The following is a 17,773-nucleotide window of genomic DNA, read 5'->3' as shown; positions in this document are numbered from 1 at the left end:
ATTCAATGGAACCCTACTCAGTAATAAAAAGAAATGAACTGTTGATAGACCCACCAATGGAGGTGCATCTCAAAATCGTTATGCTGAGTGAAAGAAGCCAGACACACAATATTACACACTGTATGGTTCCTTTTTTATGTGAAATTCTAGAACAGACAAAACTAATCTGGGATGGGAAGGAGGAGTAGATGTGGCAACGATGGGAAGTGACATAAGAGAACTTTTCTGAGGTGATAGGAACTTTCTAGAACTTGACAGGAGTGTGGGTTACGGGGGTCATGCATTCATCAAAACTCATTGAACTGTACACTTGACAGACACATTGCACTGTATATACCTCAATAAAAAATTATACCTTAATTAAAAAAACTTCATACAACATTTACAAAAAGTGACCAGATACTGAGCTATGAAGCAAGTCTCAACAATTCTCAAAGTTATAATATACAGAGTATGTTGTCTGACCACAAAGTAATTACACCAGAAATCATGACAAAATGATAATGCAGAAAAGCCCCACATGGCTTTTTTTTTAAAGATTTTTATTTATTTGAGAGAAAGACAGAGAGAGAGAGAGATCACAAGCAACCAGGAGGGGTAGAGGAGAAGCAGGCTCCCCACTAAGCAGGAAGCCCAGTGCAGGTCTCTTAATCCCAGGGCCCTGGGATCATGACCTGAGCTGAAGGCAGACACTTAACCGACTGAGCCACCCACATGTTTTAATTTTTGAAATACACTTATAAATAACCCACAGCTCAAAGAAGAAACCATACTGGAAATTATAAAATATTTTGAATTTCATGACAAGGAAAATACAATGTAATAAAATATAAAATGTAACCACTGAAGAGTAGAAATAGTGTAAATTAAGTCCAAACACGCAGAAAGGGGAAAAACGAAGGGGAAAAAAAAATCCCACAAAATTATACGATCCCCTAAAGGTAGGAAACACAAAAAAAGCAAGACAAACAGTAATTTAAAAGATGATATTAATAGTACTAAATATATCAATAATCACAATAAATGCAATTGGTTGAACTCAGATTAGAATGCAAAAGTGTTCTATGCTATTTATTAGAGACACACCAAAAGCTCATGGAAAAGTTGAAAGCAGAAAATGATTTACCAAGAAATATTATCCCTAAACTGGTAAGGTAGCTTTACTGTTATCAGTCAAATTAGGCATTAATACTAAAACCATTACTAGGCAGAGTGGGTCACTACAAAGTAATAATTCTTCATAAAAATTTTATAATAAATACAATTCCAAATTTGAATATACTTAACATAAAAATTGGTAGGAGTACAGGGAGAAATGGAGCAATTCATCCCATGGAAGTGTGAGATTTCAACGCCACTATCATGCAAAGGATTTGGTATCACACAGACCACATTCTCCAGCCACGATGCAAGAAAATTAAAATTCAATATGCACATCAACATAATATCCGTATGCACAGAAGTTAAAATACAACCACTCATCTGAATAATTCATGATAAAAATTAAATCATGATGGACAAAAATGGATGAAAAGGTCATCACCATGGAAATTTTTAAAAACTTAGAACTGAGCAATAAAAATGTGACATATGAAAACTTGTGGGGGGCAGCAGATTTATAGCTTTGAATAATTAGATTAGAAAGAATGGGTGAATATAAAGGAGCCAAGGTGTTAGACAAAAAAATAGCCAATAAGCCCAACACAAAGGAGACTGAGGTGGGGAGACCTCCAGAAACGAAGAGCAGGTGCTAGCTGGAGGTGAGAGCAGCCTGGGCTCTGGGTCAGAACTCACTCTCAGAGTGCCTTTCCCCAACCCATGCTCTAAACACCCTGATGGGGGTCCAGGAGGTGGGTGGGCTGGGGGGTTGTGGACTGGAAGAGAGCAGCATTCTGACCCCCCAAGGCATGTGTCCACCAGTTGTAGGGGTGGGGGAGCCTGTGGAGAGGAACCTGTAGGCCTCCCCGTGGCTCCAGGAAGCAGTGGCAGCTTGGAACCCAGCCCAGCCCAGATCAGCCAGGTGAGTGAGTGACAGGCTGGTCTGTGTCCTGCCTCTCTGGCCCCCACCTCACCTTCTGGGTCTCTGACGTCTCTGTCTCTCCATCTGTGAGTCTGAGTCTGTATCTCTGGCTTGGTAATTTCTCTCTCTTTCTGTCTTTGCTGTCTCTGTATCCTCCAGATGCAGCATCCATCGGCTCTCCTGTCCTGCTCTCTGTCTCCATCACCTGATTTGTCCCAGCTCTGACACTCTTGCCTTACCTTTCTCTTTTTTAAGATTTTATTCGCTTATTTGTCAGAGAGAGAGAGAGCACAAGCAGGGGGAGCGGCAGACAGAGAGAGAAGTAGACTTCCTACTGAGCAAGAAGCCCTATGTGGGACTCCATCCCAGGACGCTGGGATCACGACACCCTGAGCCGAAGGCAGACCGACTCCGCCGCCCAGGCCGCTCGCCTTATCTTTTCGTCTCTTTCTCTCTGAATCCCATGTTTCTGAACCTCACTGTGTGTTTCTCTTTCTTTGATTTGTGCACGCCATCTTCCCTGTTCCTAATTGTTGCTGACACTCTCTGTTTTCCTCCCGGCTGTCTCGCATTCCTGTCTCTGTGTCTCGAGGCTTCGCGTCTCAGGGCTCAAGACTCGGGGCCCAGGATGAGGTGCCCTTCCTACTGCCCTTCCCCACCCAGAGATCTCTTGGGAGACAGCGGAAGAACAGAGTGAGGTGGGGGGTGGACAGACCTGAGCTAACGGCCTCACACTCACCTGAGGACTCGGTGGAGCCTGAGACTTCCCCCACGACTCTTGCATGGGCAGAGAGGCCCCATGTTGGGGAGGGAAGGAGTGGTGGGATTCCAACAGAGAGGACAGCAGCTCAAGTCCTGGCCAGTGGGGAGAAGACTTCAGGGTCTAGTTTCTGCGGCGAGGGAGGGGAGCACGGGGGTCCAGGAGAATAGTCCCAGCAGACAGGTCTGCAGGGAAAAGATGTGGGATCCATCTACCGGACCCTCTGAACTTCAGGGCTCACCTTCCTGAACCTTCCTCGCTCCTGACCCCGCCCCCGGAGCCCCGGTTCCTCCCCCTTGTGCTCTGACCCCGCCTCTAGGAGTCCAGGCCAGGGCCCCGCCAAAGCCCCATCACTAATGGCACGGAGTGCGGACCACCCTAGAAGATGGCCATGTTGCAGGAAGAGGGACTCGACTTCATCCCCTGGGGGTGCTCCTGAAGCGGAGTGTAGGGCTTGGGGCGGGGCCTGAGTTGGGGGCGGGGCTTGGCGAGGCGGGGCTTCGCCTCTGGGGTGGGGCCTGAGTAGAAGAGGGCGTGTTCTTCCTCAGTTCCGGAAAGGGTTTGGGGTGGAAGTTGGAGAGGGGTTGAGACGGGGTGGGTTTGGCACAGAATTGCTTGTAGGTGGAACTGAGATGGGGGCTGACGTTCAGACCTCCACTGTGTTTAAATTCAACTCATTGACTCAAACCCTCGACTAATAACTAATGATTCCTCCTCATACCCATAACCCACTCCCACGCCCCACAGGCACCCCTTCTGGCCTCTTCCCTGGGCATCATTACTTGACTGCGCTCTACAGAACGAGTATCGTGGGCGCATAGTGTAATTTATGTAAGGTTGTTATGCTCCATGACTCATTGTGTGTTCACACTTTTTCACTCATGGCTGTGCTTTAAACTCCGTCCTTGGTGTGCATGCATCTGCTTTGTCCTTTCCGACTCTGCTCTGTGCCACGTGGGGAGCATCTACCACATGTCACTGTCCACCCTTCTAGGGCGGACACCCATCTCTCCCACAAGAACATGGCCACCCCTGCCTTAAGTGTGTCTCTGTAGAACCTGTGTGAGAAGCTGTCCCCTGGAGGTGGGGGGGGGGCCCAATCTGAAAGCCACTGGTCTTCCCCGTCTCTACCCCTGACTCCACACTTTAGGACACAGGCCGGGTGGGTCCCTAACTAGGTCCCTAGAAAGGACAAATGATGCCAGAATTTGCTGTGTATTCTATTTGACTAAGGGGAGGGCAAGGTCAGAGGCATGCAGCTGTTGACCCACATGGTCTCTTTGATCCATTGCAGGTAGGGAATCAGTTTGGGTGTAGACAGCAGGCATACTGGGGCTGCCACATGGGATGTGGCCCCTGGATGTGGTTCCGTGAAGCACACCGATGCAGATCAGTGGGCCCCCCAAGTCACCCTGCAGCACAAAGGCGAGAGGAAAAGGAAGGTCAGCAAGGCCTTGGGTTCTGCCTGCCGGCGGAGAACCAGCTCTAACACCTGGGCTCACAGAGCACAAACAGCAACAACCCAGCTCTGGGAAAAATCACAGTTCTCTCCAGAGTCCACTTCCAGAGGACCGGTGGGATTCCAACAGAGAGGACAGCAGCTCAAGTCCTGGCCAGTGGGGATAAGACTTCAGGGTCTAGTTTCTGCGGCGGGGGAGCGGGGCACGGGGGTCCAGGAGAATAGTCCCAGCAGATGGGTCAGCAGGGAAAAGATGTGGGATCCATCTACCGGACCCTCTGAACTTCAGGGCTCATCTTTGATGTCACCTCTCCCAAATAGCTTTCTCTGACTGGATACTCCTCCACAAGGCCCATGAGCAGAGAAGGGCAAGGTCAGTTCTGAGATTAGAATGACCCACTGCGGCAGGACAGAGATGAGGTAGAGGGAGAGAATGAGAGCCAGAGGCCCATGAAGAAGGAGGGTCCAGGTCTGAACAAGGACAAACCTGGGTTGAGCTAGGCAACAGACAGGAGGGGACAGTAGGTGAGTCGGTGGGGGGTGGGCAGGAGGGGCCAGGCTTGGGGTTGGATGGGTTGGGGGAGGGGAAGTTAGGAGTGGGAGACCTACAGACCCAAGGGTGGAGGAGGACTGGGCTTGGGAAGAACAGTGGGCTCAAATGGGCCTTGGGGAGGTGAAAGGCTGGGGTGCCCACCTGCGTGTTGTGTGTGTAGGATATTGTGAGTGTAGACGTCTCCTTGAATCTGCTCAGCTGAGAGACTACAGCCAAAATTCAGATCATTCTAAGTCTTGTCTGCCCCTCTCTTCACTCCCAGTCGCTCAGCAAACCCTGTGGGCTCCCTTTAGAGGTATCAGAAGTGGACCCCTTTGCCCTTCCTGACTTCACCTTGGCCACCCCTGTCCTCACTCCACACCAGGCCCTCCCCGCCCCCCGTCACCCTTGTGGTCTGACCCCACACAGATGCCTGAGGGACCTGTGAACACCCAACTCAGGCCCCATTCTGCTCAGCATTGCCCACAGCCCCCGGGTCCCTCAGAGGAGCCCCCAGGTGAGGCCCCACAGGATGGGCCCCTTTCTTCCCTCTGGTGTCACCTCCCGCCCTCTCCCCTGGCTCACTGGGCTCCATCCACACTGGCCTCGCTGACCCTCACACACACCAGGCCCACTTCCCCCGGGGCCTCTGCACCTGCTCTTCCTCTGCTCTTTCCCCACGTTCCGCTGGGCTCAGCCTCACCTGCTGCAGGTGTCCGCTCAATCCCACCTCCTCCCTGCCTTCTCCCTCAGCACACCGGCTATCTCCCCCGGCTCCACAATGTCTCCTTCTGCCCCACAGCACCAGCACCTCCTAACATGCACTGTCACTTCTGTGTCACGTTCACTGTTTCTGTCTGTGTCCCCTCACACAGTGGGGGGGGCTTCATGAGGGGGGACTTCTGTCTGGTCACTGCTGTCTTCCCAGGGGCTATGTTGGTGTTGGGCACGCAGTAGATGCTCAGTAAGTACGTGCTGCCTGGAGGAAGGGATGAATTGTGACGTGGAAGACTGAGGTGCAGGTGGTGCCTGGATGGGGGTGTGGGATAGGGCAAGGCCTGAGGCCCTGGGGGGCAGGGCTACAGCTGGGCAGCGGGACTGATGCCTGGTTAACCCTCGCACCCCCGGCCTGAATCTGGGTCCCCTCCAGATGGAGGCCAGGTGGATGAGGGGGAGAGGTAGGCTCACCGGGCACGTGTCCCTGTTGCCCTCCAAAGGCCCAGTGCCCAACATGTGATCTGTCACCTTCTGGGAATGGGCCTTGGCACATACATGATTGGACAGGAGTTTGAGATGTATGTGACTAGGACTAAGAGGAGAAAAAGGCTGTGGCCAGACCCCAGGTGCCTCCTCAGTCTTCCTCCCTCAGGCCCTGAGTCCGGTCCCCAGCCCCTCCTCCCTACACCCAAATGTCTGAGCTCCAGGCTGCACGGTCTGGCCCCTAGCGTGCATTTACCTGGTTCAGGGCTGCCCCAGCCAGAGACATAGCAGGTGCTCCCCAGTTGGGGTTCCTGGGTGGGCAGGTCCAGGACCCTCACAGCATCTGTAATCTGGGCAGGCTCTGCCAGGCGCAGCAGGATGAGGTCATGGCTATAGTCCTCTCCGGGGAGCTGGGTATGGTTCTTTAGGAGGTTCAGCTTGAATTCAGGGTGTGGGAAGCTATGACTGACCTGGACAAACTGGGCTGTGTCTTCATGCTCGAACAGGTTGTGGCGACCCAGCCAGAGCTGGTAATTGCTGGGGAAAGAGGGGGCCCCAGGGAATGAGGAGAGAGGAGGGGGAAAGGGAGATGGGGCCAGGGAGCATCCTGAAGACAGAAAGAAACAAGGAGTAACCTTGGAGGGAGAGAGAGAGAGAGAGAGCCTACAGGAAGGAATTAGTCATGGAAAAATAGAGACCTTGGGAAAACAAAAGATTGTGACAGCATGAAAGGCAGATCCAGAGACAAAGAGAAGCAGTGAAAAGGAGAGAGCTTGAAACAGAAGGAACAAGGCAGAGAGTAGAACAGGGAGCCAGAATGAGCTCAAAGGGGACGGGAGAGGAAGCGAAAAGGCAGCGACCCTGAGAAAAGGTCCATGGAAAGAAGCAAGAACAGACAAGAAGAAGGAGCAACAGGTCCAACGAGACAGGGACAGGAAGCAAGGGGAGAGGGTGAGATACAGATGGTGGGGGGCAGCCTGAGAGAAAACAGGGAGGGAGGACCCCGAGGGGCTGGGAGGGGGCCTGGGGTCAGCTCAGCTGCAGCTGGGGCCGTGGGGTTGGCTCCCCAGCAGCGGGTGGGCTGGCCCGCAGCCCAAGTTTGGCATCCCCCTCCCTCCCACGACCTCCTCCACCTCCTCCCTCTCCCTTCCTCCACCACCCCCTTCATCCCCAGACTGTCTCCTCTTCCCATCCTCCACCCTCCCCTTACTACTCCTCCCCCTCTTCCTCACTCCCCCCCCTCCTCCTCTCTCGCCTCCTTCCTCCAGGGCCCCCACCAGGCTCCAGCTGAAACCAGCCCTTCCCTGTGTCCCTGCAGAGCATCATTGTCCTGGAGGGAGGGGCTGGGCACATGAAAAGCCCCCCCACACACATACATGTCAGGATAATCCCTTCCTTTTCTCTGGGGGTCCCCCTCCGTCTCATCCTGGGGGTGCTCAGCCGCAATGGGGGAGAGGAAGTGAAGCAGAGACCCAGAGAGAGAGTGAGATGGGGCAGAGAGATGGAGGGTGAGACCTACAGTGACAGGGAGGCAGCAGAGGGACCCAGAGGTGGACAAACACAGGGAGACACACGGAGACACCGAGACCAAACAGAGAGAGAGAGACAGGGATAAATCATACTCAGATAGACAGACACATAACAGAGCCAGTTACTGAGAGACACAGAGACACAGTTACAGGGAGACACAGGAAGACACAGGCTGCCATGGGAGGGCTTCCCTGGGGTTGTCCCTGCCACTCTCCATGGGACCCAGACCAGTACCATCTTTGTTTCCCTCAGTCCCCCAGCCTCCCCTGAGGTGAACCCAGGGTCGGTGCCCAGTTGTTTATTCCTGTGGGAGCACAAACACCCCCTCCCCAGACCCACTTGTGTGAGCAGTGGGCAGCTGTGAGCACCCACTGTGGGTGCACCAGGACTCCCCCACACCTGACACCGCTGAAATTGTACACAAGCGACAGCCAGGGTTGGAAATTCTTACACTCCGAGCCTCTGCTGATTGGGGACTGGATGGGAGGCACAGCACCTGCAGAGGGGTGCTGGGTCAGGGCAGGTGGGAGGTAGCAATGGGGCTGGGAGGACCTAGGCTAGGAGAGGTACATGGGCGCAGAAGAGCAGGGCTGGGCATCTGCGGAGATGGGCAAACGGTACGGAAAGAGTCTGTAATTCTCCTGCAGTCTCTTAATTGGGTTTAGATGGGTCCTGCCTGGGGAGACACTCTGCTGAAATAGACCCCACCCCAGGAATCAGGTAGGAGAGAACAAGGCAGCATCTGGAGCAACTTGTGGTGTGGATACCGGTGTCCTGCAGCGATTTGGAGTTCCTGGACGGGGGGACAACTGGCTTTGGTGGAGGTGTTGGCTCAGAGAAGAGGAAGGGTTGTAGAAACAAGTGTTAAGGACTTCAAAGGAGAGGGTCATTGACTGAAAGGAAAGAATTTGGGGGCCTTTAAGGGGTCTCGGACTTAGATATCTTCTATGCCTGAGGTGGCATTTGAGGTTCTGAGAAGGTTTCAGTGTTTAGGGGATGGGGCTGAGAGATGACAGCTGGATGGGAAAGGTCACCTGAGGCTCAGGAGCCAGAGCACTGGACCCTGGAGAACTAGGAGGTAGGACAGGAGGTTCAGGGTCCCCGGATCCAGTGAGGAGGGGACGCTGCTTGGAAGAGTTGGGGAACCCCAAAGAGAGAGACAGAGATGGCCCCAGGCTGTGTCTGTCTGGAAACTGCCTGGGGGTCACTGGGAAGAAGCAGGTACCTACTGTGGCAGTGACGACTGTGAGGAAGATGGCAGGGTGAAGAGCTAAAGAAGGTTTTGTGGTGGGGGTGGGAGAGGTAGGAAGAGACTGGGTACCCTGCCCGGGCTGGATTGCGGCCTGGAGGAATAGGGCTGCACAGATGGGGAGAAGGGATGGCCTTGTAGAGGTGGCAGGGTCAGAGCACCATGGGAGGCAGGGTCCCTCTCCCTCTCTCAGATCCACTCTACTCACCAGTCCACCCCAGGGACATTGCCAGGCACAGGACCAGGAACCACATGGTGACAGAGTGTCCAGGAGCTGGCACACTGTGAACTAGGAGCTGGGGAGCAACCCTGGGGAGCCTTTAAAGCCTACACCCCCCACGGCCATGCCCCTGATCTGCTGCCACCAAGAAGCTGGCCAAGGCCTGGTCCTGCTTCTGGATGTGGACAGCCCCCAACCCCCACCCCAGGGCTATGGGAGGGATGGAAGAGCAAGCACCTGTTGTTCTTAGGCCCTTAATCATGCTGGATATATTCCGGGGTCTGAGGCCAAATGGGCCAGGGCCTACAGCTCTGTTGCCTTGCTCTTGGTGACACAGGCAGTGAGGGGAAGCCCAAGAATGACAGAATCAACAGCTCTGGAGAATCAGGACGCCTGTTACAAAGCCTCCAATGCCTACACTCCAAGAGAGATTTCACACCCCAAAGCCCATCGGACCCTCAAATACATGCACTATGTCCCTGAAGCTCTCTGATCTCTGCACCTCCCTAAGCCAAGATGCCTGTCCCCCAACTTCCAACATCCCTGAAATATGTGAGCTTGGCTTTCAGAACTCCGAGATTCCTGTATTTCCAGATGCAGGAATGAGTTCCCCTACTATAAAGTTCCCATCAAAATGAATTCTTGCGGTGCCAGAACTCCACAAGCCCAGCACTAGTGGACCCAGAGATATGAAATTCCAAAGGTATCCTGGAGCGAGTCTCCTAGCATCCCCAAATCCAATGTTCTCCAAAAATGCAGGGGTCCTGACATAGAGCCTCTCCCAACTCCTCATTCCTCAACCAGGGCATGTGATGACCCAAGACACCCAGATGACCTGCCCTTCCAGGTCAAGAGAATCCTCAACAAATCCAGTGGTCCCACTCCAATGAACATTTAGATCTCGGGGGCCTCGCTAATGCACCTCAGGATTAAGTGGCATTGAGTATCACGTTTTGGACTCCCAGAAGAGATTCAAGAACTAGAGCTTTCGGGCCTCCAGTGTTGACCCACAACGTGTCCTACATGCTGTAGACAGAATGTCTGTGTTCCCCCCAAATTCATATGTTGAACTCTTCTCCCCAGTGTGATGGTTTGGGGGGTGGGGCCTTTGGGAAGTGCTTATGTCACAAAGATGGAGCTCTCATGAATGGAAGGAGTGCACTTAAAAGGGATCCCTTGCCCCTTCTGCCATGTTAAGACACAGAGAGAAAAAAACCATCTATGAGCCAGGAAGGGGGCTCTCACCTGTGGAGACATGTGGGTCCAGCCCCTCTCATGTCAAGCACTTGATCAAATCTTTCCCCTCTCTGAGCTGAGCAACATGAGAAGCTCCCAACATAGGAAGTGAGAGAAGTGGTCACAGACACTCACAGTGAAGACCATAAAGACTGGGGTACAAGAATACATTCAGTCAGTGATCTGACCTCCCCCACACACAGATCAGTGTCACCCTGTGGGAGAAATGTGCCTCAGCGTGAGAGAGGAACCCCTGGATACAGTGCCCAATCCCCATTCTAATCCCCATACACAACCTCAACCAAAACCCAGTACAACCCAACCCAACCAACCCAAACCCCAACCCCACGCATGTCCAACCCAAGGCATTCAGGTGTGGACCCAGTGGATCAGACTCCAGTACAACACCTGGACATAGAGCTGGGCACTGAAGCTGACAGAGACATGGCTGGAGATCCAGGCTTCAGGACAGGACATATTTATCCATCTCTACATCAGTCCCCAAGTCAGATGCTTGATGTTCAAGGTCTCTCACTGCATTTCACATATGATGACAAGGTTCACAAGTGCAGGCAAATAGGAGACAGGTAAGGCCTTGCACACTTGGCCCCCTTGCACTACCTCTCCCACCATACACACACACACAGACAGGAGCCAACACTAGGGCAGGATTTGACACAGATCCCACAGATCAAATGACCACACTCTTCCCACTATTGCTGGGAATTGGGCTGGAACTCTGGTGAGCAGAGGGCATGCAGTTGTGGTGGAGGAAGAGCATGAGGAAAACTGAGTGATGTTACCTTTCCCTTTCTTGGGGGGAAAGGTAGAGGGTAAGTCTGGACTCATGTTGTTAGAAATTCTCCATGGGCATGTCACATGTCTTCAGAGCAAAGGACTTGATACATTTTTTACTCTGGACTGTCTTCCAAGATGTTTGTCTATCATGCAGCCTTTCAAGATGGTATCTCCCTCAGAGAAAGTTTGTTTACTGTCCATGATTTAATAAAAGATAGTATTTGTTTACTGCCAAGGACAATAAAAATTATATGTCCCTCCAGAGCAATTTTGTTTGCAATCCAGAATTATAAAGATCATATCTCAGCCAGAGACTAACTTTGGGCAAACTTGCCAGCAGCCCCCTTATAAGATTAAAGATTCCTAAGCTCAGATCCTCAGCTATGGCACAAACCGCTGTGTGCACAGAATCCATCTCTGCTCCTCTGATCACCCCCAGAGACCTTGGGGAGCCAGGTGAACTGGTGTGGATATAAAACCTATGCTGCCTGCTCTGCCATGAGTAGTAAAATCCTGCCTCTGACCCAGGATCTGGTGTGTTCTGCCAGTACCCATGAAACTGGCCAGCTAACATTTGTTTGCAAGGTGGTAAAATCTTAGACTCTTCAGAGTTCTTGACAAATAGCTAGGCACTGAGGCAACACCTGGCCAGATGGAGCTGAGAGTGGGCAGGGGACCCGCTGGGTTCAGCCACATGGTGGAGGACAGACCAGAACTGAGCTGAAGCCTAGGGGAGAGGTGTAAGCAGTGGAGACGCTGGATCCTTCTCCCCCATGGATCCCTCCAGACACAAAGTCACCCCACCTACTCCTTGAGAAACTTCCTTTTACCACTCATGTCCCTCCCCCTGCCCAACACACTCTTCCTCTTGGGCTCTCCCTCTGGGGAGAATATACTGTTCCCTGAGGCACCAGGACTGACCCCAGGTGCCTCACAGCCTTTCAGACACGAGCCACTGCATACTTGCTCCCTGGATCTTCTCCATCCCCTAGACCCTGGCTCAGACCACATCTCTATTTGGACCATCTCCACATCATCCTCCCTCTCTTCAGGGACTTCCCATATATCTCCTTTCAAACTGCCAGATGCTCTTCTTTCCCAATCATGCCTTCATTTTAACAGCAGACACCAGCATGTCTGGAAACTCATTTTGCATTGTAATTCAGCCACTCAGAGTGTAAGACTCTAGGTTTGGATTTCAGAAATCTCAGTTCTGTGGCTATAAAAGGTAAATGGTTCTTTCAGGACAGACATAGAATGGTGAAGACCACCAGGAGCAGTTTGTTGGCAGTTCCTAAAGCCAGAAATACACTATACACCAGAAATACATCTTACCTCAGGGATATATGAACTCTCCACTCTTTTTTTTTTTAGATTTTTTTTTCTTAGAGAGAGTGCTCATGAGCAGTGGGGCTCTGAGGGTCTAGGCTAAAAGTTGGAGCTGTGCTGTGGAGTTGGAAGGACATGGGGGCACAGGAGCACAGCTCTGGGTCTGGAGAGATGGACAAGCAGTTTGGGAAGGTTCTGGAATTCTGGAGCCATCCCTGGGGTTGTAGATTGGTGGCAGAGACTGGGTGGGGAGACTATGTTGAGAGTAGAGCCAACCACAGGGATCAGGCAGGAGACAAGAAGGCAGCATCTGCAGTAGCATGTGGTGCGGGGGCCAGGTGATTTGAGGAATCACACTGGGGGAAGAGGCTGTGTGGTCTGGGATGTTAAGAGTTTCCAGAACCCCAGCATAAGGATCCCAGAGGGACAGAGGCTGAGAGAGAGAAGTTTTAGTGAGTCCCATGCTGGAGAACCTTCTTAGACCTGTGGTGAGCTTTTGAGGTTGTAAAACATCACTGATTTAGGTAATAGTTCTGGTGGGCTAAGTAGAGCATCTTGGATGGGTTTAGGGTGTTTGGGAGTGAGGGATCCCAGAACTGTGGCTGGAAGCTTTCAGTTTGGCTGAGAGTTGGGAGAACTGGATATTTCCCTGTCACACGGTGACAGAAAGGATGAAGGCCAATGCTAGAAGTGGTCTCTTATGAGCTGTTGGCATTTGAAGAAAGTGGGAGGTCCAGGAACAAGGTTGGGGTCATGGTGGAATGCAAGCAGGGAGAGAGGGGTGAGTGATAGTCATCCTGGGGTGGGGTAAGGGATGGCTCTTTCTGTCTGAAGAGCATGGAAATCATGGTGTGAGGTAACAAGGGGACTTTGGATTCTCTTAGGTGTGGTCTCAGAACCAGAAGGGAAAAGGCAGCAAAGCACTTGAAGGTCTAGGGATCCTGGTTCATCTGACCACCCAAATCAGGAGTATCCCCATGCAAAATCCAGTACTTCCTGCAATGGACTATGTAGGTCTCAGGAGGTAGATTCATGCATCTCAAGGTTCATCTTTGGGGGTCTCAGAGGAGAAAGAGAATGGTTTTCTAGGTTTCCACCATTTTGATTACCAAGGCTGTTCTGAAAAATCAGAGCAACTCATGATGGTCCAGCCTGAGATATGTGTTATAAACTTGATAAGAAATCCTCCTCCTTTCCTATTTGAGTAACTAAAGAAGCTCTTGGTGTATTGAGGGGCACCTGGCTGGGACAGTTGGTAGAGCATGGAACTCTTAATCTCATGGTGGTGGGGTAGGTGAGTTCGAGCCCCACATTGGGGATAGAGTTTACTTTTAAAAAATAATGAAATGTCCTCTTTTAAAAAATAAAATAAGTAAGTAGACATTGTACAACTGAAATGAAAATAGCATAGCATGTTAACTATACAGTAATTTTAAAAAAGTGGGCAGAGGTAAACCCATTTTAAGATCATAAGAACTGGAGTAGAGGAATATAGTCAGTCAGGGGCCAGAAAACCCACATGCAGATCGGGGGTCCCCCAAGTCACCCTGTGGAGAGACCTTCTGGATCCAGCACCCCATCTCCATCCTGACCCTCATCTACAACCCCCCCCAAAATACCACCTGACCCACCCAACTCAATCCTAACCCAACCCCATACAACCCCAACTCACTAATTTCAAACCAAACCAATTTCTGGACAATGGCCCTTCCACAATGGAGCCTTGGAGTCTAGGATTCCTGGAGAGATGACATCCAACCTTGCTCATCCATCTTTCCACCATGGCTCCCTGTGGTCTTGGGCTCCTTATCAGACACCAGGGCTCAGCCAGATGCCACCCAGACCCCACCCACAAGGGGGCAGGCGTGGGCAGCACTCTGGGTAGTGCAAGTGGTGGGTGAAGTCACACAGGTGGGGCTAGTTTCAACAACATGACCTCATGGTGATTACCTTGTGTCTCACAGCACTTGCTGGATGATGCCTGAAACAGCCCACAGTTGCCCTTGGGCATTGTGTTTATGCAGACTGTACTCACACCCACATGGAGCTGTGTAGGCAGATGGCTATGCACAAGTTGAGTGTGGGGTAGACAAAAAGACCAAAGTGTAAACAAGCTGGGCTCTCTCAACCCTATGGGATGTTGGAGTTCCACTTACCTGCTCTTAACATCCTAGAGCCACAGTCACGCCCTGCCTCTCAGATTCCTTGCAGTCCTGAGGCAAACACACATGGGCTCTAGCCCCATGACTCCAGTGCATCCTTCCACATAGTATGGGAGTTGGGAAATGTCCCTTATCCTGTTCCCCAAACTAGAAGTTCAGGTCCCCTATCTCCCACAACATCCAGGAGCCAACCCCCAGACTTCTCCATCCCCAGATCCAGCTTCATGCCATTCTGACCTCCCCAGTCAGGCCTCCTCAGGACCCTAAGTCCTGCACCTGACACAGCCTTTGGCAGTGGGCCCCATGCAGCACATCATGTGGGGAGATGAGGGAAGCAACACAGTTAAATGTCCACACATTGAGGGTCATTTGCCAGAGCTGGGAGTGGAGCTCACACTCCTCACCTTCCGGGACCTTGTCACCATCCTGGGTCTCTGGGAAAGTGAGTGGAAAATCTCTCAGGACAAGAGCATTTTCCTTGTGCCCTGCTCTACCTACATATTATTCATATATGCTGTTCCTGCAACTTCTCCAGAAGTCTTTTTTTTTTAGATTTTATTTATTTATTTCACAGACAGGGCACAAGCACAAGCAGGGGGAGCAGCAGACAGAGGGAGAAGGAGAAGCAGGCTCCCTGCTAACAAGGAGCCTGATGAGGGGCTCCATCCCAGGACCCTGGGATCATGACCTGAGCCAAAGGCAGACGCTTAACCCACTGAGCCACCCAGGTGCCCCCAGACATCTTTGGTTTTTTTAAGCAATGCTCTTCCTCTAGGTTGTACAACTGCTGCCTATTTTTCCAGAAATTTCCCCCACCTCCTTTGACCTCATTAGCTATAGCCTCCTGTGTGTGTGTCTGTGTGTATACGTGGGTGCGTGCACATGTTCAGGTCTTAACTGTCCACATATATGTTGCTAATGTCAGAGCCATACACACACAGACATGTATGTTAGGGCAGGATTTGCATATCCAGGTCAAATGACCATGTTCTGCCTGGCCAGGCTGGGGAAACATGGATGTGGTCAGCAAGATTGATATGGAAGGAGGAAAAGCTTGTCCTGCAGAAAATGATGGAGGGTATGTTGTAAACAGTGTTGGAATAGAATTCTCCATGGACTCCCATGTTTCTGCATGTTTTCTGAGTGAAGGAATTAACATATTTTGCCTACATAGGAGTTTTGTCTAGCAACCAGTCTTGCAAGATGGTTATTTCCCTCAGAGCAGTTTGTTTACTGTCCAGGACAATAAAGATGTCTCTCAGAAAAAAAAAAAATCTGTTTCTTGTCCTAGCTAATAAAGATAACATTCTGCTCTCATAAAGATTTATCTGTTGTCCAAAAAATAAATATGCCTCCAGGACAGATCTGCTTATAGCTCAGATTAATAAAGATAATATCTCTCTCCTGAGCAAGGATTGTGCAGATTTCCTGCTGCCTCTGATGAGATTGTGGATTTCTAAGCTTGTTTTCCTCCATTGAGTAAAAAAAAACACTGTGTCTGCAGCATAAACCTAGAAATGGGGACTCCCTCAACTCCATAAAGAACCTATACAAAAATCTTGCAGATCACATTGGTTAATAGTGAGAAACTAGATTCTTTCCCCCTGTGACTGCAAACAGGGAAAGGGTGTTTTTTCTCATGTCTCTTATTCAACATTACACTGGAAGTCCTAGCTAATGCAATAAGAACCCATCACCAAAAAAAGTAAATTAAAGGTATACTAACTAGAAAGGAAAAACTAAGAAGGTCTTTGCTCCCAGATGACATGATTGTCTATCTATAAAGCCACAGAAAAAATGGACAAACCTCATGGAATTAATAAGCAATTACAGCAAGTTTCTATTAACCCTAAAAATAAAACTGTAAATTATTTTACCAGCAACATGGGTTTATTTAGGAATACCAGAGAATTGCAATTTGAGACAAGCAACCTATGGCAAAACCATAGGCAAGTCCAGAGAACACAGGGTAGGAATGCTGTTTTATAGAGGAAAGGAAAGAGTTGGAGGGGCTGTTATGAACAAAAAGTCCACTGGAGTAACTGGGAGTTTGCAGGGCAGTGGCTTCTCATTGGCTGAGTTGTGATGGTCCTTCACTGGTGGGGGTGTTGCCCAGAAAGGAGAAAATCTTTCTTTTTCCTGCTGGGTTAGTAAAATATATGCTTCTTCTTATTGAAAATGTAAGGTATGTCTCTTCTTGTTGGTGTCTGCAACTGACAAATGTTAGAGCATCAGAGCTCCCCCTTCTGGCCCCAGACTCCATTTTAAATTGCCTTTTATTAATTTTTCAGTTGCAAAATGCAAGGCTAGTATCTAGAAGTCAACTGTCTTTTTACATAACAGCAATGCACAGTAGGAATTTGGAATTAAAAACACAATGCCATTTACATTAACACTCACAAAAATGAGATCTTAGGAACTAATCTAATAAAATGTAAGATCTATATAAGGAAACTACCAAACTTGATGAATGAAATCAGAGAAGGTCTAAATAACTGGAGAGAGATTCTATGTTCATGGATAGGGACACTCAATATTTTGAGATGTCAGTTCTTCCCAACTTGATTTATAGATTCAATGAAACCCCAATCAACATCCCAGAAAGTTACCTTATGGACACTGACAAACTGATTTTAAACCTTATATGGAAAGGCAAAAGTCCCAGGACAGCCAGCAAAATCAGGAAAAGAAGAAGAAAGTTGGAGAACTGACACCATGTTAAGACTTACTATAAAACTACAACTATCAAGAGAGAGTTGTGTTAGTGAAAAAATAGATCAGTAGAATGGAATAAAGAGTCAAAAAAAAAAAAAGATCCACACAAATATAGTCAGCAGACTTTTGACAAAGGAGCAATGGCAATTCAATGCTGAAAGTCATAGTCCTTTCAACAAATATTGTGGAAACATATTAGACATCCACAGGCAAAAAAAAAAAGAATCCAGACTAAGATTTTACCTTTTCACAAAAACTGATGCAGAATGGATTATAAATGTAAAACAAAACCATAAAACTGCTAGAAGCTAACACAGAAGAAAATCAAGGTGACTTGGGGGTTTGTGATAAGTTTTCAGATACAATAACGAAACATGTTCCAGGAGAGCAAACCATGATTAAGTTGGACTTTAGGAAAAGTAAAACTTCTGCTCTATGAAAGACACCATCAAGAAAATAAAAAGACAGGGGCGCCAGGGTGGCTCAGTCGTTAAGAGTCTGCCTTCGGCTCAGGTCATGGTCCCAGGGTCCTGGGATCGAGCCCCACATCGGGCTCCCTGTTC

The 17,773-nt window shown here is 49.9% G+C and overlaps 1 protein-coding gene across 1 annotated transcript; it reads right to left on the bottom strand.

Moving 5' to 3' along the window:
- Window positions 1-4,008: 4,008 nt before the first annotated feature.
- Window positions 4,009-9,485, bottom strand: LOC117997969 (kallikrein-1-like). The gene is given in 6 exon segments (XM_034986498.1): window positions 4,009-4,089; window positions 4,091-4,192; window positions 5,960-6,074; window positions 6,191-6,508; window positions 7,841-7,997; window positions 8,959-9,485. Coding segments are annotated over 6 exon segments (819 nt in total). The 5' UTR covers window positions 9,005-9,485.
- Between the last annotated feature and the right edge of the window lie 8,288 nt (window positions 9,486-17,773).

This window comes from Mirounga leonina, unplaced genomic scaffold, assembly GCF_011800145.1.
Source record: "Mirounga leonina isolate KUSES-001 unplaced genomic scaffold, KU_Mleo_1.0 Mir_376, whole genome shotgun sequence".
NCBI classification, from domain to species: domain Eukaryota; kingdom Metazoa; phylum Chordata; class Mammalia; order Carnivora; family Phocidae; genus Mirounga; species Mirounga leonina.
Note: the sequence above shows the minus strand (reverse complement) of the source record. Positions and strands in the feature narration are given on the sequence as shown.